At 41.3% G+C, this 26,666-nt stretch overlaps 1 protein-coding gene across 1 annotated transcript in view; it reads right to left on the bottom strand.

Moving 5' to 3' along the window:
- col4a1 (collagen, type IV, alpha 1) overlaps positions 1-26,666 on the bottom strand; it is a 50,067-nt gene that overhangs the window by 11,294 nt on the left and 12,107 nt on the right. The window contains exons 2-36 of the mRNA XM_085375048.1: positions 16,871-16,924; positions 13,430-13,519; positions 12,963-13,007; positions 12,769-12,813; positions 12,615-12,677; positions 12,459-12,512; positions 12,011-12,037; positions 11,813-11,887; positions 11,634-11,696; positions 11,396-11,431; positions 11,254-11,292; positions 10,227-10,316; positions 10,057-10,092; positions 9,893-9,952; positions 9,743-9,778; positions 9,606-9,650; positions 9,484-9,516; positions 7,463-7,514; positions 7,310-7,345; positions 7,047-7,193; positions 6,829-6,912; positions 6,611-6,694; positions 4,715-4,785; positions 4,384-4,575; positions 3,257-3,425; positions 3,087-3,179; positions 2,807-2,911; positions 2,583-2,680; positions 2,293-2,443; positions 2,069-2,182; positions 1,662-1,829; positions 1,017-1,106; positions 453-605; positions 236-334; positions 46-135 (exon numbers count right to left, since the gene is read on the bottom strand). Of these exons, the coding sequence (XP_085231174.1) occupies positions 46-135; positions 236-334; positions 453-605; positions 1,017-1,106; positions 1,662-1,829; positions 2,069-2,182; positions 2,293-2,443; positions 2,583-2,680; positions 2,807-2,911; positions 3,087-3,179; positions 3,257-3,425; positions 4,384-4,575; positions 4,715-4,785; positions 6,611-6,694; positions 6,829-6,912; positions 7,047-7,193; positions 7,310-7,345; positions 7,463-7,514; positions 9,484-9,516; positions 9,606-9,650; positions 9,743-9,778; positions 9,893-9,952; positions 10,057-10,092; positions 10,227-10,316; positions 11,254-11,292; positions 11,396-11,431; positions 11,634-11,696; positions 11,813-11,887; positions 12,011-12,037; positions 12,459-12,512; positions 12,615-12,677; positions 12,769-12,813; positions 12,963-13,007; positions 13,430-13,519; positions 16,871-16,924 (2,887 nt within the window). The remainder of the gene's footprint in view (positions 1-45; positions 136-235; positions 335-452; positions 606-1,016; positions 1,107-1,661; positions 1,830-2,068; positions 2,183-2,292; positions 2,444-2,582; positions 2,681-2,806; positions 2,912-3,086; positions 3,180-3,256; positions 3,426-4,383; positions 4,576-4,714; positions 4,786-6,610; positions 6,695-6,828; positions 6,913-7,046; positions 7,194-7,309; positions 7,346-7,462; positions 7,515-9,483; positions 9,517-9,605; positions 9,651-9,742; positions 9,779-9,892; positions 9,953-10,056; positions 10,093-10,226; positions 10,317-11,253; positions 11,293-11,395; positions 11,432-11,633; positions 11,697-11,812; positions 11,888-12,010; positions 12,038-12,458; positions 12,513-12,614; positions 12,678-12,768; positions 12,814-12,962; positions 13,008-13,429; positions 13,520-16,870; positions 16,925-26,666) is intronic.

The following is a 26,666-nucleotide window of genomic DNA, read 5'->3' as shown; positions in this document are numbered from 1 at the left end:
CATACATTCATTCTCACAATTTGTGTATTATCCGTGTGCCTCTACCTGGTACTCCCATCTCCCCTGCACCACCCTTCGGTCCAGGTGGTCCCATACCACCAGGCTCTCCAGGTTCGCCAGAGTCTCCTTTGTCACCTGAAAAATATCAATAACATTACAATTACACTTGCTTAAAAATTAGCACATATAAAAATAATGCAATAGCACAAATTGAAGTTCTGGTCAGATAACTCACCAGGTTTTCCAGGTAATCCAGGCTCTCCATCTTTCCCTGGCATTCCAGGATCTCCTGGCAATCCAGGTATGCCCCTCACTCCACTGGTCCCTGGGCTACCTAAAAGTAAAAAAAGTATTCCTTAAACTATAGGCAAATATACAGATTCAAAAATGGGTTTGTTTGTAAATAAATAAATGTGAACAAATTCTAAAAAGACGCATATGTTGTTTTATACCTATGTCTCCTTTGTCTCCCTTCACTCCCTTCATGTGCTCCATGTCAACATCACTCATGTTCCCAGGAGGTCCCTGAACACCCGGCTCTCCTCTGTCACCTTTTAGTCCAGGCTCTCCAATATCACCTCTTGGTCCAGTAAGACCAGGATCACCTGAGAGGAATGGAAGGAAAAAGACATTTTTATTGTGGTGACTGTTGTTGTGGTTTGGCACTATATATACAAAACACTCAATTTAATTGAACTGCTACTGATGAATAAACCACAAATAGCCTAAATCAGGGGTAGGGAACGTTAGTCCTCGAGAGCCGGTGTCCTGCAGGTTTTAGATCTCACCCTGGGTCATCACACCTGAATCAAATGATTAGTTCATTACCAGCTTCTGGAGAACTTCAAGACATGTTGAGGAGGTAATTTAGCCATTTAAATCAGCTGTGCTGGATCAAGGACACATCTAAAACTGGCAGGACACTGGCTCTCGAGGCCTGAAGTTCCCTACCCCTGGCCTAAATTGTGAGACATGGAATAGAAAAAACATGAGTTTTTATATTTGGCATTCCTCACCTCTCGGACCAGTAGATCCAGGTGTACCGGGAGGCCCAGGATATCCCGGTATTCCAGGTGTTCCCATTAATCCCATTTCACCTTTAACACCTAAAAGATTAAATGGGTGAAAATGCTTTAAATAAGCTTGTGTCACGTCAGGAAAACACACTACATCGTAATCAAATTTTAAAATGACATAAATGCAATGTGATGCATTGGATATAGCTTCAACTTTTCCATCAGAAACCCTTTTCTCATTAGTTTCTCATTAGTTTATTAATTCCAAGCTCTGTGGTTATTTTCTTTAGTTAGTGGGGAAACTGGCAGTAAAGCTCAACATTTCTGTGGATATATTTCATACTAAAAACATTGTTATCCTTATATCCTTACTTTGAAGATTTTTAATTTGAAACATGCACAGAAGGTGTTAAAAGTTACTGACAACAGCTTGACACGTAAGCAGTTACACCTTGAAACAACCTCAGTGTATCTAGTTCATTGTGGGAGCAGTAAAGATGGTAAACTGTAAATTATGTTCATTAAAAAATATATTTTTTACTTTTTCACAAACTGACCCTTTAAATAAAAAGTATAATGAGCAAAAAAAAAATACTGTCATACAAATCCCGCCACACAAATGTCCAAAAGGATTGTTTGTCTTACCTTGGTTTCCAATGAGTCCATCCCTGCCTGGTAAACCTGCAGGCCCTGGCAGTCCTTTAGTACCTGGTACTCCTGGAAACCCAAGGTTCCCTTTCTCTCCCTGAGGCCCTGGCATGTCTAGACCAGGAGGACCTGGGTAGCCCTTCTCCCCCTTTACACCTTCCCCACCTGGACAGGACACACACATAAACACATTTGATTTCTACAGCACTAATCACATTAATTTGCTTTGCTTCTGTTCTGAGTTTCAGCTTTCTATTATGGTGTCAAAGTAGCATGCACAGGACTTGAAACTGCATATACAGCCATGATTGTTTTATTATCTTGCCCTATGGATTTCTTTGTGAGATGGTACAGATTATCTTGCAAGAAAAATAATATTTTTTTTCTGCTGAGTTGTAGCTCACCATGAGGACCAGGCTCTCCAGGAGGTCCCTGTAGTCCAGGAGGTCCAGGCAATCCTTTTCCTGGAGGACCGGATTTGCCAACCAGTCCTGGAAGTCCAGGAGGTCCCACATCACCTATTTTTAAAAAGAAAAAAATAATGGTCTTGGTACCGAAGATGGAACTTTTCAGCATCAATTAATTGCAAAAATAGCTTCAGAGCAAATTTGTAATAATCCTGCCATACCTTTGAGACCCTGAGGTCCAGGTGGGCCTGCATGTCCTTCTCGTCCAGGAACACCAGGGTATCCAATGCTGCCCTTCTCTCCCTGGAAGCCAGGAATTCCTTGGTGGCCTTGTGAACCTTTGGGACCTGGAAGTCCCCGTCCAGGTTCACCCTGTAAGTTATCCAAATAAGCACTGACACTGATTCACCTGGGAGTTAAATCTCTAAAGTTAGTCGCTCTATATCCAGTGATACTTTGCTTTTGCTTTCTACAAGTATAATTAGATTTATAAATAGTGACAAATCCAAACCTTTGGTCCACGTGGACCAGGAGATCCTGTTGTGCCATCCTTTCCTGATCTTCCTGGTTCTCCTGGTAATCCGGGGGCTCCTGGAATTCCACTGCTTCCTACAAACATGAAAAAAAATGTTTCTCTAAGTTCTGTATCGCTTACCTCATGTACAAACCCTGTATACATTTTGCTCCATGATACTTAGAAAGGAGGATTGTACTCAATATTATGAAATAACTCACCTTTAGGGCCAGTTGGGCCTGGAAATCCAATCCCAGGAGGTCCTTGTTCACCCTTTTCTCCTGGAAAACCGGGCAACCCTTCGTCTCCTGGAAGGCCTTTGTCACCTGCAGCCAACAACAAATTGTATAGTAAACGAAACAAACTATTTTTACATATACATGAATTTTTTGGATCATATTTTGCCCTTCCATGGTATTAATTAACACAAAATTAAAAACAAATACAGAAAACATGTTTTTAATTGGAGTTAAATGAAATCATGTTTACTATGTTGCTCACCTATAGGTCCCTCTCTGCCTGGTTCTCCTCGTGGTCCGGGTACGCCCTGAGGACCAGGAGTGCTCACACCTTTCCCTGGCTCACCTTTCGTACCTGGTGGACACAAGGTATGTTATCAATCAGTGTGCAAGTGCAGTATCACAAACCTGGGTTTCAGAGTTCATGCTTACCAGGTCGTCCAGGTTGTCCAGGAACTCCTGGATTCCCCTGACTGCCCTTATCTCCAGTCTGTCCTGGTCGGCCAAAGCCTGGCAGACCAGGCGGACCCCTCTCTCCTAGAGGGCCAATAGGACCGGGATCACCATCTGGTCCACGTTCACCCTTGATGCCCTCTCTGGCCTGAGGAGAAGATTGGTGAAAATGTATGTCACTTTTCTTTTAGAAAAGCCAACCACAAGTTAAAACGAATAAACACTTCACTGAGAATGCAGCAATCACAGAGTGACCTGCTCTCACATTTTGAATTTGACAGCAGCGAAGAATCTCAAAAAATTAGGAAGGGGGTGAAAAAGGCAGGAAAAGCAAGTGGTACAAAAAAGATGTACCATGATTTTGCAACTAATCAATTTGAATGACAACCGGTCAGCAACATGACCGGGTATAAAAAGGACACGTTAGAGAGAGAGAGTCATGGACATTGTGTCCTCTGGCGTGTTATCTGATCGAGACTTTATCTTGATCGGTTTTGAGTTGCATTGGTGCCTATAAAATTGGGAAACTAAACATCTGGAAAGGGCACCATCAGTGCTAAAAGGTTGTAGAGCAACGCAAGCCCTTGCATATTTCAGCAAGAAAATGCTAAACCACATCTATTACAGCATCATGGCTTCTTAGTAGAAGAGTCCAGGTGCTGAACTCATCTCCCTGCAGACCAGACCTTTCATCAGTTTAAAACATCTGGAGTACAATGTCACGAAAAGTACAACAAAAATGACCCAGAACTCTTGAGCAGCTGCAATCCCATATGACACAATAATGGAACAAAAGTCCCAAAAGTGCATCAGCTGGTCTCCTCACAGATGATGCGACACAGAGGTAAATGTGAACCTGCCCCACCATCTTTGAGACGTGTTGCTTCCATCAAACTAAAACTAAAAATGAGGTCAAATTTTTCTTAAAATTGTATCCCCTTTATGAGATTTGCATTGCATTCTATTTTTCCTTATATTTTAAATAGCATCTTAGCTTTTTCAGAATTAGGTTTCTATTCCAAGCCCTGTCGTCACATAGTTATAGTGAATAACGCCAGAGACGATAGTAAAAGGTTGCACAGCAATTTTACACTGATGTCACTTACAGGTTCTCCTTTCAGGCCAGGAAATCCTGTGGGACCATCTCTTCCTGGTATTCCATCCAGCCCGGGCCGTCCAGGTAATCCATTATGACCAGGCAGACCCTTGTCCCCCTTCAGACCAGGAGCAACAAAAATGTCCCCTGGTTCACCAACAGCACCAGGAGCCCCTCTTAATCCAGGATTTCCTTGAGCACCCTGCAGACAGGTAAAAAAAGAAAAAAGGGAAAAAAAGTACACTGCTGTTCATGATCTATTTTTTTCTCAGTGAAACTGTGAAAGAAAAATCAGCCTAAGCTGATTCTGTCATTGGTGTCTCAAATAATATTCTGCTCACAGGTTGTCCAGGTTGTCCAGGTTGTCCAGGAATACCCTTTTGTCCTTTACCGCCTACTACACCAGGAGGTCCTGAAGTGAAAATGGACATTGTGCATCTTTAATTTATTAAATACTCATTTGAATGGGTAAAACACAGAAAAAAGGAATAGTGAAACCAATGACTGCCACAACTGTGAAAAGTTGAGGAAAAAAACAAAATAAATGAGAAAACAAAATAAATGTTCAAAAATATAGTTAGGGCCAGATGTTTCTTGACAATACTGCAGCTGCATAAAGCTTTACTGCAGCTGATTTCAGTTACTGGTTGCTTTGTACTGTTTGCAGCATTTAGCATTTTATCACTAACATTAGCATTTGTATCTAAGCAGAGGATATAGCCTTCAGAAGGCATCCAGCTACTTCTATCAGCAGTCACATCATCAGTAAACGTTAGTGACCCGGTTCAGCTGGCAGTCCTAACGTTGCCTCCACTGTGCTTCATGAGCCATTTGTCTCTTTCTCCGTACTGTCGTTGTAAACACTCTTTGTTTACATTTATGAAAGCGTTTTCTTAATTACAGGCTTTGACAGTGATACTCTTGCTTTCGTCAGAGTGCTCATGTCTTGGTCAGATCTAATGTGATCATCAGAGTGGGCAAACATTTCAGCTCATAGTACATATATTTCATTTTAATATTTCAACCTCAACATTGGTGATTCCCATTTATTTGACCTGCATGAAACAATACTGTAACAACACCTCTAACAAAGCATCTAAGGAAAATGAGCATGCGTGTTGGTGCTGTTGAATTTGCTTTTCCCAACTCTTTATTCATTCTTCTTCATGTTTCTCCTTAACCTCAAGTCCAAGGAAAAGGAAAAGACAAAAGAGATCTTTTTTTAGACTATTTGCCTGCAGCTTTTGTCTTTCCTGTGCTTATTAGTTTCACCTGAATTTCTTGAGTCTTTGTTTGTTGTTGTTTTTTTATCTGCTTTTTGTTTTTTTGTTTTGTTTTTTTACTTACTTTACTGTTTCTCTGTGCCCCCTCTGTTCTTTGTAAGTCTGTGTTTCTTGGTCTGTGTCTTTGCATGTTTCGAGTTTCTTGTGTTTTCTGTCACTCTGTATTGTGAATTATGTTCTCATGGTTGGTCTTTTGTTACTCCCTCGAGTCTAGTTTCTTGTGTTCCAAGCTTAGTATTTCCCTCTGTGTATTTTGGTTCTTAGAGTCCTCTGCTTTATGGGTTACTGTATGTCTGTTTCTTAGCTGCTGTCTCCACCATGTCAAGTTCGCGTCTCCGTGTTATACTTCCTGTTTTACTTTGAAGGTCTGTGTCTTATGTGAATGTGTTCTGCTTTGCTTCCTTGTCTCGTCAGTTCTGATTTCTCCCAGCTGTGCCCTCCTTCTGTGTCTCATTCCCCTCGTTACTTCCCAGTGTATTTAAACCCTGTGTTTCTCTGAGTCAGTGTCGTGTCGTGTCGTCCCTCATGCTGTGTGGATCGCCTTGTGTCTCCCTGTGAGTTTGGGTTGTGATTTTTCCAGTTTAGTTTGCTTTTGTATGCTTTTTCCCTGCCAGCAAATAAAGCTGAGTTCTTTGTGTTTAAACCTCGTGCCTGAGTACCTGCATTTTGAGTCCAACTCCTGCCTGCCACACAGCGCTTCCTGACACTTCTTCTGATTTAGTTCAGCTATGTCTTGTTTTCCTCACCTAGCTCCAATTCTTGATTACCCTTCTGTGTGTATATAACATGTCTGTCTTGCCCTTACTCTTTATTTCTGTTTTTTCTTTGTAGTGTTTTACTCCTGCTGCTTCTGGCTTTTTACATTTCCAAACGAGTCTGCAGAGTTTGCAGACTGGACATGACCATTTTTTTAAAAATATACTTCAAATTTGAATGTGACCACATTTAACTCACCTGTGTCTCCTTTAGGACCTGGAGGACCACGTAATCCAGGTGTGACAGTGCCTTCACACTGAACACACGTATCCCCTTTGTCACCTGAAACAGTTTGCAGAAACAGCAATTTAAAAAATTATGTTTTACATAAAGCGTTTTTCAGCAGTCCCTTGGAAACAGACACATTTATATTTAATCTAAATAGATATGTCACCAGTAGCAGCTGCTGTCCTTACCTTTCTGTCCCACTTCCCCTTGTAACCCTGGAGGTCCAGGTAGGCCACGATTCCCCTTCTGAATGTTACATTCACCAGGGTTGACTTGTAAACACACAGACAAAGGCACACACACGCACATTAGATTGTTTAACAAAAACTGGCAGATACAGATTGTATTGACGTTTCCCTTATTCTCATATAATAAAATGATTGCATCATTCAAAGATCAGACATACTTGGTGGTCCGGGTGGTCCAGGAGGACCAGGGTTCCCCGGTTGTCCTGGAGGTCCGACAAGAGGCTCTCCTTCCACACCTCTGTCTCCCTTTTCACCCACCTCTCCTTTGTCTCCCTTCTCTCCACGAGGCCCTTCAATGTGTCTGCCTGAAATACAGAACAGGAAAGTCATCAGGTGTCTTATTAAGATTAGCGTGTTTATAACTAAGATGTGAAGGCTTCATGTTTTGCTGTTTAAAAAAAGATTATGAGTTTATTTATACCTGTTAGACCCGGCTCTCCCCGAGGACCAGGAAAACCTATAGATTAAGAAGAAAGCATGAGGAAAGGGAAAACACCGGAGTGATCACAGATTCACAATGGAGTTCATGAGTGTGCTTTAGTGGATTTGATAACATATTATATCATGCTTTTACCTTTCTCTCCTTTTGAACCTGGGGAACCAGGAGCGCCACGAGGGCCAACACCCTGCATAATTAATAAAATTGCATAATGTCAGGATTTATTTAACTTTCATGTCACTTAAATCTATGTAGGTGAACCCACATCTATGCTAATCCTTTTTATGCTTCAAAGACAAACTAACAGTTGTAGCCAGTCATGATCAACGTGGGAAGTTAATAGGCCTTGTCAAGTTAAGACACTGGAGAAGCATCAACACTGCTTATTAAAGGTTTTCAGTGACGGTTTGTATATGTTTGACCCTCAATATGTACTTCTGACTCTGTGTGGATTAGAGAAAAATCAAAATTGATTCAAACTTATCCACACAGATCTTATCTTCTAAAATCTTTAAAGGTATACGCTGTACAATCATTCCACATAAATCCAAATAATAGTTTGTGGAAGTCATCATAAGACAAAAATCACCATGCACATCTAACCACACCTGCGAAAGATCCGTCATCGCCTCTCTAAATTGTACCTCCTTATACGGTGATCAAAGTACTATTACAAAAGCTCTTCTTCACTCTTAAAATCACAAATTTTCCAATGCAAACAGCTAGATCTTGGTCAATGCTATGAATCTACCTCCAGAGGCTACACAAGGATGGCAGATTATTTCTAGAAGAGCCGAGCTCTGCTGCCAAACAGACAAGATATTACACATAAAATTAACACTAGTTGATGTGAGACATAACATGACCATAACAGTGTTGTTCTGAGGGGTACGAGCTATAAGGTACAACTGCAATTTATCATATTCACTGCCTTCACTCACTTGAACTTGAGTGACATCACATTTTTAATCCATAGACTTTAATGTGATATCAGTCCACCTTTTGCAGCTTCTGGGAAGACTTTCCAAAAAGGTTTAAGAGTGTTTATGGGAGTTTTTGACTATTCTTCCAAAAGTGCATTTGTGAGCTCAGACAGTGATGTTGAACAAGAAGGCCTGGCTCACTGTCTCTGCTCTAATTCATTCCAAAGGTGTTCTTTTGGGTTGAGGTCAGGACTCTGTGCAGGCCAGTCAAGTTCTCCCACACCAGATTCACTCATCTATGTCTAAATGGGCCTTGCTTTGTGCACTGGTGCACAGTCATGTTGGAACAAGAACAAGCCATCCCCAAACTGTTCCCACAAAGCTGGGAGTGTGAAATTATCCAAAATGTCTTGGTGTGCTGAAGCATTAAGAATTCCTTTCACTGGAACTAAGAGGCCAAGCCCCACTCCTGAAAAACAACCCCACACCATAATCCCCCCTCCAGCAAACTTTACACCTGGCACACTGCAGTCCGTGGGATTGCTATCTGTAGGAGTGTGATTCATTACTCCAGAGAACTTGTTACGTTGAGTTGCTGTCATTCCCAGGTGTTTCCTCTTTGTTATAATACCAATAACAGTTGACTGTTTAATACGTATTAGTGAGGAAAATGTCATGACTGGATTTGTTGCATAGATGGCGTCCTATCACGGTGTCATGCTGGAATTCACTGAGCTCCTGAGCGCGACCGATTCTCTGGCACATTTTTGTAGAAGCAGTCTGGATGCCTAGGTGCTTGATTTTATATGCCTGTGGCCATGGAAGTGAGTGGAATACCTGTTTTCAATGATTTGGATGGGCCAGTGAAAACTTTTGCAACAGACTATATGTAGCCTTAAAAGCAGCTTGAAGCATGGGTTTTCCAGTGGCCCTTAAAACCGGTGAATTGGACATTCTTCGATAGCACTTTTCTACACAACATGTCTCATTTCTCACCTAAGCACATTTTTCTGCATCTAAGTACTTTCTATCTACCATTCACACTCTGATGTGTCCTGCCCAAGGATACATTAACATGGAGACTGGAGCAGCCAGGGATCAAACTACCAACCTTCCGATTTGTAGATGACCTGCTCTACTTCCTCAACCACAACCACCCAAAACAAGAAAGGACTGTTCCATTTCAATAATCTTACTTAAAGAGTAAAAATGGGAAAGAGAAGAATCACATACCTCACCAGGTGGTCCCCTTTCTCCTTTTTCGCCCTAAAATGAACCAAAACAGTCATAATCCCTTCATTCATAATTCCAGACTAAAGCACTGACTATAATATCCAATTAGCTGGAATACTTACCTGTAAACCAGGGTATCCTGGGCCTCCAGGAAAGCCTCTTTCTCCCTGTATGAGAATATCTTGTACTTTAGGAATTATATGTTATGTAATAAAAGATAACAGCATTTAGAGTGCTTATTGCTGTAAATTATTGTTACCTGTAGCCCATTGTCTCCATCCTTGCCAGGTTTACCCTTAATTACAGAAACAAATATTTTATTGTTTCTTTTTTTAGGACAAAAAAGTTTAGGTATCACACAATTACACCATCCAACAGTAACGACACACACAGACAAATTTCCACTTACCGGTGGTCCATCTGGGCCGATATCGCCTTTGACTCCGTGCTGATATGGGATGCAGAAGCCCTGAAAGGGAGTCAAGTGTGTCAAAAGCAATGTAATAGATATCAAATAGCTTGCATATATAATAGCAAGTTTTACACTTTAGTCTTTGAAGTAAAAATACTAACCTTGTCGCCTTTCTCTCCTGCTTCTCCTTTGAACCCCTTCAAGAATTAAAACAGAGCAATATTCAGAATAGACAAAACAGAATCTATGTCATCTTTGTTTTTTCATTTCAAGCAATGATTTGTTTAATCACAGACAAGAACAGAGCGATATCTGTGGCGTGGCTGAGTACCTGTGGCCCACGAACAACCGTTTGTGATCCTTTCTGTTCGAATGATGTTGGTCCAGGAGGGCCAGGTGGGCCTTGAAGTCCTTTGTCCCCCTGCAGGGGAGATAAAAATAAGGGCCACAGTCAAATAGTTAAGAATATAAATGTCAAACATCAAAACAAATTAAAACTTGTAATTTCAGTTAGTAATTGACTATGGAGGAGCTGCTCAGCCACTGAAAAGCCATGAAGCCCCGGGCACAAAGGTTTTTGGGTTTTTTTTTTTGCTAATGTGTCTGTTCAGTTCAGGTATATTCATATAGTGCCATCTCACAACAGCTGTCACCTCAAGCACTCAGGGAGCTGCAGCATTTTGGATTAACTGCTGGACTTCTAGAGATCTTTTAGGACAACCTGCTAATAATGAATTATAATAGTCCAGCCTTGAAGTAATAAATGCATGAACTAGTTGTTCAGCATCACTGTCAGACAGGATGCTTCTCATTTTAAAGATACTGTGCAGATGTGGTACTGGAGGTTTTTGAAGCATTTGCAGTGCAGTTATTGGACACTTAATGTGACTCACTGTGTAGTGTAGTCTACCAAGTCTAAGAGTACCTATGAAGCCGAAATTCAAGTTTTTCTTGCTAACATTGGGTGTATTTTATGCTCTCGTCTAAATGCGCCATTTCTGACTCCATATGTAGTATACAGTTATAACACAGAAAGAAACATCTGTAACAGGATGTGACTGGGGCAACAAGAACCCTACAAAAATAAGGTTAATAAAAAGACATGCTAAATGGTACAGCAATAACTTCAGCGTGCTATGTAACAGTTTATCATTAACAACAGTTGTAATGAGATATTTGTTATATCTTGTATATTTGCTAATGCTGACCCGAGTTTGCCTCTTAATTTAGTGCAGCAAGCACGAGAAAATTGCATGAAAAAGCCAAACAGAATGCTTTCTGCTGAAGGTCAAATTCCTCTATGCTATTTTGACATTTAACACTTTTTGCTTCTTATTTATTTGAAACATAAATCTTACCTTTTCTCCTTTCTCACCCTCAAAGGCCAGCTTATCTCCCTATAAGGAGATCAAACAGTTACACTCTCATGCAGTTTCTCAAGTCAGAAACCTTGATTGTACAGTTTATCAGTCTTGACAGTGTACTGATCAGTAATCTCACCATCGGTCCAGGAGGGCCGGGAGGGCCAGGATCACCCTGTAAAACAGTTATTAAGTTAGTCAAAGAAAAATTGTAATAACACATTCAGTAATTGCATTTAATTGAAAATCTAGAAGGACTGTTTTCTTAAAGGTGCTTTTTGTATAATTAGGAACACAGATGTGCTTCTAATATTTCTTAGAAAGTTAAGTCTTTGAATGGCTTTTTTAAAATGGGCATCACTGCACAGGTTGCTTACTCTGGGTCCTTCATAGCCAGGAGGTCCTGTAGGCCCAATAGGTCCGGGGTTGCCAGTTTGTCCCTGGGAATGAATATTGTGGGAAGAACATTCATTGTATTACTTCAGGCTGTTACTACTTTTATTCAGCGTATATGAACACATGACTGTATGTTCACAAACACATGTGCACTACGCACAGGTCGGCCAGGTGTGCCGGGATATCCTTTCTCTCCTTTCATGGGAACAATTCCCATCAAACCACCAGGGTCACCCTGCAGGAGACAAAAGAATTTTATATAGTTGAAAGAATATGTCTTATTGAAAAACTGGATAAACTTTTTGTGTTTGACACATTTACTCATAAGCAAAAACATGAAAAATAAATTTTAGCTCACCTTCATTCCAGGAAGTCCCGGTATTCCCTGAGAAAAGAATGAAAAAGAAATAAATCATCTAGTAATTGTATTTTCTCACAGGGATACTATTTGCATTGAGAAACATTACTTTGTTGATTTTTTGTCATTTTTATTTTTATTTAATTTTTTGCTGCCTTGTAGATTATTTGTAACTCGAAACTAATGCTTAGATTGTTTCTATCGTATTCCAGTTAAAGTCACGGGGGCAGGATTCTGAGCCCAAACGGCCACTTCTTCCAGCTCATCCAAGTCATTCCCAAGCCAGTCAAGATATATAACATCTCCTGGGTCTGCCCTGGAATACTTCAACTCGTGAATATCCAAGAACCACCTCAACTGGCTTTATTTTTCAATCAAAATAAATCTGGTTTTTCCTAGAAAAATGTCTAGTTTTCACTATCTATGGAGGCCGATCGTCAGTGCTTACAGGTATCCCTTGAGGACCAGGAAAACCTGAAGTTCCATCTCTTCCTCTTTCTCCCTGAAACAGAAACACAGCAAAGCCAGAAAGCACAAGTAGGGTGAAAATAATGTGACAAATACACAAGTGTGTGAAAAGTATTTAAGTATATAAATGGCATACTTTTGTCCCATTGCATCCTGGGATACCTGGCGCACCGGGTGGACCATCGTGTCCATTGATGCCCTATGAATGGAGGGGTAGAAACAGACAGTTTAAGAGAGTTTGTTTGGCAGCATTCAGAGTGTGAAACAGGAAGCAGATCTAAGCAACTTACTGGAAGTCCTGGGTTGCCTGGGAAACCTGGCAGACCAGTAGGTCCCTGCAAAGTCACAAACATGAGATAGGTTTACCCTCTAGTGACAAGACAACAACTGCAACACGTTCTAAATGTTGGGATGACAACTTTAGAGTGTGCAACTTATACTTGACACCGTATACTTTATACAGTTTTAACGGTTAGTTACTCACTCTGACTCCTTTCAATCCAGGAGCCCCGAACTCACCAACATCTCCCTAAGAGACAAAAAAAATCCCAAAAAACATCACAGTTAAATTAATTATATAAAAATCTGACTTAAAACCCTTTATGGAATACAAATCTAGTGTTTTTTCTTTCAACTAGGTGATTTATTAGTTAAGCCAAGCCACATTAGGGTTACTTAAGGCTAATAAAGGCATTTACATCAGGTACTAAGCAATCAGCTTAAATTATGACAGATAACAATAATTGGTTGGCATATTTAGGATTTTAAGCTTTTCTTTCCCTACATGATTCTGGACTTCATATATTAAGATTTTAACAACACATTTTAAAGATCTTAACTTTTCTCATGCAAAATATAAACATTTTCACATTTCATTTAAAACAGCAGCTTAAAACTGGTCATACAAACCAGATGAAGCCTTGAAGTATCTCAGTAAATGTTTGTACTAACCTTGGGGCCCATTGGCCCTGGAGGCCCTTCAGGTCCCTGAGTCCCTGGGAATCCCATATTACCTTGAGAACCAGGATACCCAAGCTCACCCTGTCATGCACACAGTTATAGTAAAAGTTTAACACAAGTGCAAAAAAATAAACCTACACATTAACTTTGAATTATTTTCATGCTCAAACTGTTTCAACAATAGATTCCAAGACATTTTGAAAATTGCATGATTTATCATCATCATCATCATCATCATCATCATCATCATCATCGTTTATTTGTATAGTACTTTAAGAACACACCAGGCAGACCAAAGTGCTGAACAACACAGATCAAAACAACAACCAAATTAAAAATACCATAAAATCATTACATACAATAAAATAAATAAGAAGGTGCCAGTTTCCTACAGAGTTAAAAGCCAGGGAATAAAAATAGGTTTTCAATCTGGACTTAAAGACCTGCACTGATGACGCTTGTCTAATTTGGAGGGGAAGGTTATTCCAGAGCATCGGAGCCGCAATTGAAAAGGCACGGTCTCCTCTGCATTTCAGCCGCGACTTAGGGACCGACAGCAGTAGCTGCTCAGCTGAACGGAGCGAGCGAGGAGGAACATGTGGCTTCAGCAAATCAGATAAATAGACAGGAGCCAGACCATTTAAAGATTTAAAAACCAATAAAAGGACTTTAAAACGAACCCTAAATTCAATGGGAAGCCAATTATTTGATTTACCAAATAATAAATACTATAGTCAGTTCAAAGTTAAGTAAAACACACATAAATAAACTCCCTTAAATCCTCACTGAAGATGAAATCAACTAACATAGTTAGTGAGAGGGAGCCAGAGGAAGTACTGGGTTCAAATTCAGCCTGAGGCCTTTCTGTGTGAAGTTTGTATGTTCTCTGGGTACCCTGGCTTCCTCTCACAGTCCAAAGACATGCAGTGGGATAGAATAATGAGCGATTCTAACCTGACTGTAAGTATGAATATGAGCATGAAAGGCTGTCTGTCTCTACGAGGGAGTTATTACATTGTCGTTACATTACGGACAGAAAGTTAAGAGTAGTTGGATACACAGTATTCAGTGTATGGATACATGGTTGTAGTAAAACTATTTTTACGTGTATGATATTTTGAAAAGAAACACAGCCAAAGTAATCAAATTCAAGCGCTTGTGTATATTTAAACCAGTTATTTCAAATGGGAGAGCTTATTTAATGTTATTTAAATAGTAAGAAAGTATATTTTTATTAATATATTTTGCTTTTATATTTAGTAGTTTTATAAGCAGGTTTCAACATGTTCTCTTTGGCAGTGCTTAAATGGACACAGAAATATTACACTATCTGCCACTAGATGGCAGCATTGTTTCATCAGGAAGAGAGAGCCTTCACAGTGGAGAGAGGAGTGAGCAGTGTAGAACAAATAAAAAGGGCACAACCCTCAAACTGTTGTTTTAGCTTTGATTTTCATTCTCTGACCACAGTGAGGAGAAACGCTGCATGCTAAAAAATAAGGGTTACCACAGCAACTCCTGTCCCTCATCAGGAAATGATATCAGTGGAAATAAGGCACGCATGAGACTTTGGGAAGACTGTTTGAGGCCTTTCAGCAACTTTCAAACCACAGAGGTGCTTTGAGTCAACAGTGATTGGCCAGACTCCACAGAACACAACAATCAGTACATCTGCTGCCGTCGAGCCAGCTGAATGATTGGCTACTGTTGATGTTAGCGTGAGCCTTAAAAGGCCAGACTGTTGCGCTAAGAGGATTGATAACATTGCAGTCCTCTGATAAAACCGAGCCAACAGTTTACATGTACGCTCACGCAGCACAAGCTGCACTAAAAAGAAAACAAAGTCTAGGCTACCTGTAGATATTATTTTATTTGTTTTTAAATGCTTTAAGGTGCTGAACTGGATCACATAGTTCAATTGAATAAGAGTCCAAAAGATATTTTTATCCTCTTTTCCTTTCTTCTGGAGAAAGAGGGTGTGTGTCGGGATTAACGTTAGCATGCAAGTAAGGTATCTATTTATAGATCACAGACACAAATAATGTTAAATTTGGATATTTGGATTTGGCTCCAAGTGAAATACCTGCTAGTAGGCTGACTTTGTTGATTACTTTGGTCATTCACATTGGCAACAGTGCTCTGTGTAGAGTTTGCATGTGCTCCCTGTGCCTGTATGCGGTTTTTTTTTCCAGAGGCTTCATCCCACAATCCAAAAACGTGCATGTTACGTTGCTCGCTGATTGATTGGTGGTCTAAACATTAGTTTAAATGGTTTTGTGTCTCTACGTAATAGCCCTGTGATGGCCAGCCAGTTTGTCCAGGGTGTATTCTGCCTTTCACCCTCCATCAGCAGGGATAAGCACCAGCGCCCCTGCAACCCTGATTTGATTAAGCTGATTCTTGAGTCAATGGAGGGGAATTTTAAGGTCAGTTTGCTATTTATATTTGAGACTTTCCTTACTAGTTAATTAAGGTGAGAGAAAATTAAGTCTAAGAAAATCTTTATTGAGAGGAAAAACTACACTCACTGGCCACTTTATCAGTTACACCTTGCTTGTACTGGGTTAGACCATTATATGCCTTTAGAGGTGCTTTAATTCTTCATGGCATACATTTAACAAGGTGCAGGAAACATTCCTCAGAGATTTTGGTCCATATTGACATGACAACATTACACAGTTGCTGCAGATGTGATTGTGAATCTCGCATTGCACCACATCCCAAAGGTGCAATATCAGATTTAGACCTGGTTACTGTGGAGGCAATTTGAGCGTCATGAACTCATTTTCATGTTCAAGAAACCAGTTGAAGATGGATGAACATGGTCAAGAGCTCGGTTTGAACTTCAGCGGCTCATCTTGACCATGTCTGCGTGCCCAAATGGACTGAGTTACTGCTGTTATTTCCATTAATGAGCAGGTGAACATGCGTACCTAACAAAGTGGCTGGTCAGTGCATGTAATTACTAAAAAAATAACCCTGCCCAACACAGCTAATACAACTTTTTCATGTTTCCGGTCCATGATTAACACTAATACCAGAGCACTGACAGCTTTAAGGCTCACAGCCAGTTTATGGTTGGTGTCCCCACCACTTGTGTTTCTGCAACTCAAGGCTCTCATCCGTCTGATGGGAATAAGACCTTCAGGCCAGCTGTGTGTCTGGACATGCTCTAATTCAAACTGCTCTTGTTTCCCATCCTGGTCTTTGCTCCGTGACTGAACCTACTGCACTCCAGCTCCAGTTTGTCCCTCTGAGCTGACCCCATTGAAATGTAAAAGAGGCTTTTGTTTCTATTTGCTGTCAAATTACTGCATCTGTAAATGGAAACTGACATCCAAATGAATCACATCAAGTGAAAAGGAAAAGTGGGCAACGGTATCTAAATGTTTATAGACAGAGATAAATGAAAAATCCAATAACAAATCTTACCTTTGCTCCTTTCACACCACTGCAGTCACATTTTCCACATGATGCACCACAGCCCTGAGGATGAGGAGAAACATAAAAACAAACGACCCGTAACTTAGAGGAAAAATCACTTAGAAATGCATGTTTGTGAAACTGGGTTTAGGTGGATCTTTTCTGGCCACTGGGGGTGGGAAACAAGAAATCTGGCCATTTTAAGATGTCTCAGCTGTGCTCTCCTTTTATTTAAAATATATAAACAGTCACATGTATTCACAAGCTAGTTCCTAGCTCCGCTGTTTGGTTTGTGCCGTAGATTTGATTATGCTGAAATCAACTGCCAGCTGTGTCTCCTAACAGTAAAGGCCTCAAAACCCACAATTTAGCTGAAAGATGCCAAAAGGACTCACAGAATTAAAGACTTGTGCAGATTTGACCATAAATTATCTGCAGTTTTTAAAAAAAAAATGCGACTTCACTTTTAACTAGTGAAAGAAGTTGGTTGTAGCAGGTTTAAATGTACTGATGATACTCCTGACATTGAAGGAAGGTCGGGTTTCTTTTAAGCCACATCAAGGATTCAACGAGTAGCTTTGTAGAACTATTTGCTGGCAGTGGGACATCAATGCAGCTGGCTTCGGCCCTCCATCCCCCATGCTTCCTCTTCTCGGGGGTCTCCAGAGGCCAGAGCCTGGGAACTGGCCTGCACTGCCTTGGCTCTGTCTTTCACTTCTCCTCTCTTCCTTCTTTTCCCATCTTCCAGCTGTTGCTAGACTCACGTGTAAGGCGCTCAGCCAAAAGCCTGTCAGGGCTTTGGACCAGCTCTGGAGACTTGGGCAGACACTCCACAGCTACTCTGCTTCCATGCATTTCTGTCTGTCTCTCGCAGTCACAACAAATAAATAGCTCTATTGCCATTTACAGTACAACTTTGTCAGCCCAACATTAAATACCTGAGTCATGTCTAATCCTCTATTTACTGATATCAAATTCAGCCATTTGTCTGAATCATTTCACTTTAAATCAATAAGTGGCTCAAAGAATGACAGGGAACAACAGCGACTGTTTTCAGCACTATAAGCCCACACCCTTCCACAGTGCACTTGTTCTCCTCTGCCTGCAGCGCATTACATGTGTGGCCTGCAGTTTCCCACTACTTTGCTGTAAAACAACTCCCCCTAAGCCCGTCTCACTTCACCACCTCTGTTTGCTGAAAAGTTTTCTGCAACACCGCAGGAGAACGTAACGAACACCTGCTTTAGATCAGATTAGTGTCATAAGACAAACATGGGAAAAGAATATTGACTCTTAGGGAGATGAACATGTGGGTTTTATTATGGCAAATGTGCTGGCTCGCACGAATAAGAGCTTCTAGTGTTTATATTAATATGATTTAATTTTTTATTTTTGGGGATTTCAACAAGGAAGTTGAGGCATGCTAATGGAGTGGCCGGATACACTTGCAAATTGTCAGCACTGCTGATCACAGCTGTTTGTGGGTATGTGTTGCCTCATTCACCTGCTTCTCTCAGTCTGTCTCAGAATTGCTCTTTGTCTGCTGTTTTTAAGACACAACTACTTTTGGAGTCATCACCAGGAAACCCAAGCTTCAAACCACAACACACAAACCAGTGACCAACACCGCCCTATGATATCCACCGCTGCATCTCCAAACACAGCACTGGGATATGCGGGTAGATAAAAGTGGTGAGTCTTTGCTTTCTCGGGCTTGTTTTCCTTCTACGCCCATTATGCATCATCATTAACCCAAACATCAGATGGGAATGATGGGAGAAAGACCCAACTGAAATCAGGAAAAAAAGAGTGCCTTTTAATGACCTAAACAGAGATAGCACACATGTCTGATTTGTCTGGGCCTTAGAGGGAAGAGGGATCCTTCAAGGACCTTATCATAAATCCTCAGCTATACATCATAATGAGGGTTCTGGTTATCGAGCTGGACCACAAGGTAGAAATCAAAACACAGAACTTGCGCAAAAAATATGAGATGAAATAAACATACAAACTGCAGTGGAATAGTAACAATAATACTTAAAGAACTTTATTCTCTTATATATTTTTATTTACTTAATTCTCTTAATTGTAAATGGCCTGTATTTGTATAGCGCTTTACAGTCCCTAAGGACCCCAAAGCGCTTTACACACTCAGTCATCCACCCATTCACGCACACATTCACACACTGGTGATGGCAGGCTACATTGTAGCCACAGCCACCCTGGGGCGCACTGACAGAGGCAAGGCTGCCGGACACTGGCGCCACCGGGCCCTCTGACCACCACCAGTAGGCAACGGGTGAAGTGTCTTGCCCAAGGACACTACGACCGAGACTGTTGGAGCCGGGGCTCGAACCGACAACCTTCCGATTACAAGATGAACTGACAACTCTTGAGCCACGATCGCCCCATTTTAATTGTATTCTTTTTTAAAGATGAAGCATCACTAACCAAAGGGGGACATCACAGTCACATCACAATATACATTCATCTTTCATATTCAGACATTATAGTGGTACCCAATCTCTGGTGGGGGTCATGGTATCTCCCCCCTGACCTGACATCCTGGCTACCTGTTGCCGTAGCATTTGTGTTGTACTTCATCCATCTCCAGCAGTTGCTTCTTCTGAGCTACTAATTGTTTTGCTGTCAATCTGGATGTTGGGTATCGAACATTCCAACAGTCCCACATCCTCTTCATGTAATCCTTTCCACTGGGGTTAGTTGCATAGTAGCATTCCAGCAGCAGCCTCTCATCCCTCACCCACTTATGCCTTCTTGTTGCAGTAGCCCGCTTCTCATCAGCGTGTCCTGGTTCCTCAACACCTTGGACCTTGTTAATCTGGGGAACATCTGAGCCGGTACGGCTTCAATTATCGCTCTCTCAGTCATACAGTGGGGCAAAAAAGTATTTAGTCAGCCACCGATTGTGCAAGTTCCCCCACCTAAAATGATGACAGAGGTCAGTAATTTGCACCAGAGGTACACTTCAACTGTGAGAGACAGAATGTGAAAAAAAAATCCATGAATTCACATGGTAGGATTTGTAAAGAATTTATTCGTAAATCAGGGTGGAAAATAAGTATTTGGTCAATAACAAAAATACAACTCAATACTTTGTAACATAACCTTTGTTGGCAATAACAGAGGTCAAACGTTTACTATAGGTCTTTACCAGGTTTGCACACACAGTAGCTGGTATTTTGGCCCATTCCTCCATGCAGATCTTCTCGAGAGCAGTGATGCTTTGGGGCTGTCGCCGAGCAACACGGACTTTCAACTCCCGCCACAGATTTTCTATGGGGTTGAGGTCTGGAGACTGGCTAGGCCACTCCAGGACTTTCAAATGCTTCTTACGGAGCCACCCCTTTGTTGCCCGGGCGGTGTGTTTTGGATGATTGTCATGTTGGAAGACCCAGCCTCGTTTCATCTTCAAAGTTCCCACTGATGGAAGGAGGTTTTGGCTCAAAATCTCACGATACATGGCCCCATTCATTCTGTCCTTAACACGGATTAGTCGTCCTGTCCCCTTGGCAGAAAAACAGCCCCATAGCATGATGTTTCCACCCCCATGCTTCACAGTAGGTATGGTGTTCTTGGGATGCAACTCAGTATTCTTCTTCCTCCAAACACGACGAGTTGAGTTTATACCAAAAAGTTCTACTTTGGTTTCATCTGACCACATGACATTCTCCCAATCCTCTGCTGTATCATCCATGTGCTCTCTGGCAAACTTCAGACGGGCCTGGACATGCACTGGCTTCAGCAGCGGAACACATCTGGCACTGCAGGATTTGATTCCCTGCCGTTGTAGTGTGTTACTGATGGTGACCTTTGTTACTTTGGTCCCAGCTCTCTGCAGGTCATTCACCAGGTCCCCCCGTGTGGTTCTGGGATCTTTGCTCACCGTTCTCATGATCATTTTGACCCCACGGGATGAGATCTTGCGTGGAGCCCCAGATCGAGGGAGATTATCAGTGGTCTTGTATGTCTTCCATTTTCTGATGATTGCTCCCACAGTTGATTTTTTCACACCAAGCTGCTTGCCTATTGTAGATTCACTCTTCCCAGTCTGGTGCAGGTCTACAATACTTTTCCTGGTGTCCTTCGAAAGCTCTTTGGTCTTGGCCATGGCGGAGTTTGGAGTCTGACTGTTTGAGGCTGTGGACAGGTGTCTTTTATACAGATGATGAGTTCAAACAGGTGCCATTCATACAGGTAACGAGTGGGGGACAGAAAAGCTTCTTACAGAAGACGTTACAGGTCTGTGAGAGCCAGAGATTTTCCTTGTTTGAGGTGACCAAATACTTATTTTCCACCCTGATTTACAAATAAATTCTTTACAAATCCTACCATGTGGATTCATGGATTTTTTTTTCACATTCTGTCTCTCACAGTTGAAGTGTACCTCTGGTGCAAATTACTGACCTCTGTCATCATTTTAAGTGGGGGAACTTGCACAATCGGTGGCTGACTAAATACTTTTTTGCCCCACTGTATATATTTGTCGATATTTGTAATTTTGAGTGACCAAAAACTCACCAAATAAACACTGAAGATTGTGTTACTCTGCAGAGAGAGCACGATCTTTTGCAGAAGGTGAGTGAGGTGTTAATGTTCACTGTCAAAATGCAGCGTTGGACAAGAAACGTCTGAGATTCTTTGCAGCAGACAGCCTCACGTGTCTCTGGACTCGTGTTTATGTCGTTGCTAAGCCTGGATGCCAGGTGTGAATGTGTCCAGACTGTGAAAAATCAATATGATGTACCCTGGCAGATTGTGTATGTTTACTGGGCAAAGCACAAACTGGAGCCTTCTCATAACTCCATCAATATGACAAATTGTTTGTAATTGTTTACTGAAGTTGGAGCAAGCAAAGAAACACAGATTTTTAACATCTTTAAGAAGGATGGAGTGGATCCAAGTAAAAGATTTCTTCCGTGGTACACTTAGTCACGTTCACAAGCCTAGGTATCCACGGTGTTACGTGTCATAGGTTCGAGGGAACACATTGTGCCAACCCTCTTCCCAGAAGGCCTAACTTTTTGACAGCACTTGCTCGATATGTCTGACATCATTACATACGCAAGCGAGAGACACTGAGACAAACCTGTGAGAGAGGAAGTGATGAGTAATGTTTGCTTTAGAGATTAAAAGCCTCTGTGAGGATGTCGCTCCGGAGATCCTGACAATAACACAAACTCTCTCAATGTAAACCAGAGAGCAGCCAAAAAAAGAACAGCAAATGTAGCAAAGCACAAATTGTTAAAAGATAGACTCCAAGCATCAGACTTTTACATTTCTTACCACCACCAGGTTCTTTTTCACCAGGGGCTTTCAGTATTTGCCTCTGTCTCCATTATCAGAATTTTTTTTTACATGTTGGCATAAAAGATTTGAACATCAGACCCGTAAGCTATCATTTGACACACTCCATTTCTTAGGTTCTCTTAGGCTTCTGATTTTATCTCACAAATGTCCTCAGGAGACAGCTTAAAGAGATTTTTTTTTTACATGTGCTGATTGCGTGATACAATCTGAAATTGCACATTCAAACAGCAAACTTTGATCTCTGGCTGTTATTTTATTTTGCTGCTAGTGTTTTGTGTAGATTTGTGCTGCACTGATGTTGAAATCTTTACTGAATCGCTCAGTAAAATAATCTGCCATCAGAGAAAAGAATTTCATAACTTTTCCACAACCAATCAGTGCAGCACGCTGTCTTAACCATGCTGCATTGAAATGCATTCCTGAACGCACATTTTTCATAAAACACTCCCATACAGACTCCATACAAACGTCTTCACTCAGCATTAAACAAAGGATAAACAATGAGGGAAAGAAGCTGTAGTTTTAAGGTTTGGTTTGCACAGTTAGAGTCGTCCGGCTTTCCTCTGTGGCTTTGCGATTCAGAACCTCAGCTCCTCTTTCCAAAGTGGGCATATCCACATCCAGCTTCCAAACACAACAAGTGCACCTCATGTGTATAAGTTTTAACCAATGTTTGCACAAATCTTGTGAGCTGAACTTTTTTAGTGTTTTTGAAGGGAGCAGTACTGGCTATTACCTCATGAGGGCAGAAAAATTCCCATCGCTGCAGTGCTCCACACTGACTATACATTTACAACAGCTGTAACAGTTTCACTGCACGCCTCGCTCCATGTTAAGGGGAGCTGAAGATCACAGAAACATCTGGTCAGTGTCATCTGCAGATCTTCTTTTTAAAACGACGTGACATTCCCAGCACATTCCTTTCATAACATCCCACCCCCAGGATATTCTGGTGGGGGGTGAATGCTGCAGTGTGTAGGCAGTTTTGGTGCCCCCCTCCCACACACACACACACACACACACACACTTTCTTTTTTTTTTTAAATAACGCAAACAATTAATTCTAACAAAGCCCCAACAGTAGGATAAACTTAATAGCTATCATACAGCATCAAAATACACAAACAGCTTACACACATCTGTCCTTTTGACCACGAGTTAAGGTTTTTAACCAAAGTCATGCACAAATGCCCTGGGAGCTCACATCAAGACATCAACTATGTGGTGAAAGTCTGCAGCTTGTTTTTTCGTTTGTTTTTTCGTTTTTTCAGAACAAAAAACACAAGAAAAACACAAGTTCAGCAGCGTGACAGGAGTTATTCCCCCTTGGTTATCTCCCCGGCTACGGGGGGAGCAGAGAGGAGCCTTCCTTCCACATTGATATGTATTTCACTGAGGGGCAAAGCTGATAACTCGGCAGGACAATTTGCTGTTCCTCACATAAACTTTATCCAATGTGGTTGTCGCACTATTACTGTCATCAGTTGCACATATAGTCCTTCACTTGAGTCGCATTTGGCATGCTGTGATAAACAAAAACCCTAAAATCTCTGCTGTTGCATCACTTTGCTTTGTATTTATATTCTCAACTGTGTTTTGGGCGTTTTATTCAACTGTTTGGGTTTTGGCTCCGCTAATTACTCGTAATCGCATCCGAGATGATCTGGCTTTGTGTCACAACCGTAAATATTATGCAACATAGTGAAGATGTTAACATATCGAGCAACCTTCACATAAACAGCTGAGAATTTTCTTTCGTGAAGTAACTAAAATAAAGTTTTGCAAGATCCCCCCCCCTTCGGTGTGCTGAAGTGCGTCCACAGGCATTCCTCATTATGAGCCATCAAACAGGATCCTCCTCTGTTTCGGTCAATTTAGCAAAGTGGCATCAATGTTTAACCTGTGTAACCCAATAAAGAGATGCTCATGACACTAAACCACAGATCATTGCTTCCATACGGAGACAATTAGGATAGATTTACTCCATAAATGTTAGAAGGAGCCCACTTGGCAGCAGGGCTCGTTAGGCAGTGCTAAATGAGACAGTTATGGAGCACAGAGCGTTACAGTCAGCACAACACTCTGGGCACAGCTGATTTTGATGTCTAGATAACCGCACAAAATTAGCATCTCTGTGGTGCCAACTCGTCTTTCTCGTGGTTTTACTTAATTGTGTAGGTGCCCTTGTCCACAAAGGTGCTCGTCCTCTCAGCATTCCTCACGCTGAAAAATGAGGGAGAGAAATATAAAGCCAAAAAAAAACCTGAAATATTAAAAGAGATGAGCGGAGGAGGATTGATAAGCTTTTTCAGCATGTGCTCGGTTTGAAGCGTGCTCCTCTAACATTCCTGGCCTTCTCTGGTACTGAGTCAAGGATGGGAGAATAGAAGTGGAGGAGGGGAAATTTCTATCTTACTGCCATACTTGGAAGACGAGGCTCCTGGTGCAACCCGCTCTGTAAACAAGCGTGTCTGTGTGAGAGACAGCAATACGTGCACCAACTGAAAGAGCTTTTTTTTTTCTAATTCAATATCAAAAATCATGTTTAATTCATAAAATGTTTGGAAACACTTTTAAAATTTGTATTTTTTTATTTATTTATTTTTGCTTTAAAGCAAATTGTGAAAGACATTTAGCCACAGTAATAACATTCAGCTACAAATAAAGTATACCCAGGCTAAAGCAAAAGAAAGTTAGCTTAGCTTTGTGAGCCAGTTTAGGAAGGGGAAACATCTGGCTCAGTCAAAAAAGAAATCAATAAACAAACCTTCGTTCCAATTACCTTCCCTTATTCAATTCAGGGTTGTAGGGGACTGTCACCTAACCCAGCTGTCATACAGTGAAAGGCAGGCTCCACCCTGACTGGTCTCTCACTGGACTATCATGATGACTTTGCACTCTGAGGGGAGTATTCAGAAAAACAGACACAAGGAGAACATGCAAAGTCCAACAGTGAGGCATCTGCATCAGCCCAGGAACATTCTTTCTGTGAGGCCACAGCTGCTGTACCACCATGCCATGCCAACCTAATAATGTATTTATTTGATGAATTTGAAGGGAAAAAAAACCTTGACAAAACAGTCCAAATCTACTTTTCCTCTTGTTTTGTATTGTTACGTTATCAGATGAGCTTAATTTATGACTACATCTTAAATAAGAGTCATACTTGGAGATATGTTATATGTACGTTCTGCAATAAAACAAACAAAGGTTTCTGTTTCCTGTATTTAAAGACTCCCGCGGCGCTTATTAGCCGATACCAGCCTGATGTAAAGCATGTCCTGTTCTGGCCACAGGGAGCAGGTATTCATCTGTACCAGAGAACCAGCTCAAGGCTTCTGTAACTGAAAGCAGATGCATCTGCAGAGACTAGTTCACACACATACACACACATGAACTCAATCATGCCCGCACAAAAAGCCAAATGAATTAGCCTGTTAGAAACATACACACATGCAATGGATGTAAACAAAATGAGAAACAGACGCAGGAAAATCTGTGAAATCGGAAACCTTGGCAAACATGATATCACATGCCTGAGCTTGCTGGGAAGAGCTGAACGAAAATGCATGAAAATGACTTAACACTCAAGTCTCTGCTAAAAGGCACACAGGCAAACACAAATGTATAAACAAACATTAACCTGCACACCAGTCAGTTGTTACCCTGCTGATGCATGAGCATGTGTGGCCAAGGTTAGTTTGGGAGCAAAGATGTGTATGTTTTATAGTAAAGCATCTCTGTCCCAGAGTATCACTTTAACTCCAGCATCCTAACAAAGACACACCTCATGCTATGGAGCCTCAGAAATTGAACATGTAAGCACACATAAAACATGCATTATTAACACTGTGCAGTCCATTTGACCGGTCCAGCACCAGCCATATGGAGGCCATCCAGGAACTGTCACACGCAAAATTAACTCAGCTAATGGGAAAATTGCTTTATACAATTTGTCAGGCTTTGCTGAGTCCCAAAATGTTGTGTGTGTGTGTGTGTGTGTGTGTGTGTGTGTGTGTGTGTGTGTGTGTGTGTGTGTGTGTGTGTGTGTACATGTGGATTTGAGTTGTACAAGTTTGTGTTGATCACTCCCTGCACATGTTGAGAAATCACAAAGTCCTTTTTGATAGTTTTATGAATTAGACTAAAGCCAAAAACAGCCACGAGGTCTACTACTTCATTTAAACAATGTCATAAATCACTGCAGTGCTTTACTTATCATTTCCAACTCAGACTCAGCGGGTCACCTTTCACTCAACTTCAGATCTTAATGCTTCCAACACATCCTATCCCATATTCCTGCCGTAGATTACAAAGAGTTGCTGACCTCTTTTAACCAGCTAGTCGACAGGCCTTCCATCTTGACCTGTCACATGACCCAGACAGCAACACCCAAATGACCTGTAACCTCTGCTCAGGCCATTAGTGGGGGATTTAGAAGCCCAAACAAGACTTCCATACAAAGGTCATCTTG

Source organism: Diplotaxodon limnothrissa, linkage group LG16, assembly GCF_057381915.1.
Source record: "Diplotaxodon limnothrissa isolate DT_005_m linkage group LG16, D_limnothrissa_male_GT1.1, whole genome shotgun sequence".
Taxonomy (NCBI): Eukaryota; Metazoa; Chordata; class Actinopteri; order Cichliformes; family Cichlidae; genus Diplotaxodon; species Diplotaxodon limnothrissa.
Note: the sequence above shows the minus strand (reverse complement) of the source record. Positions and strands in the feature narration are given on the sequence as shown.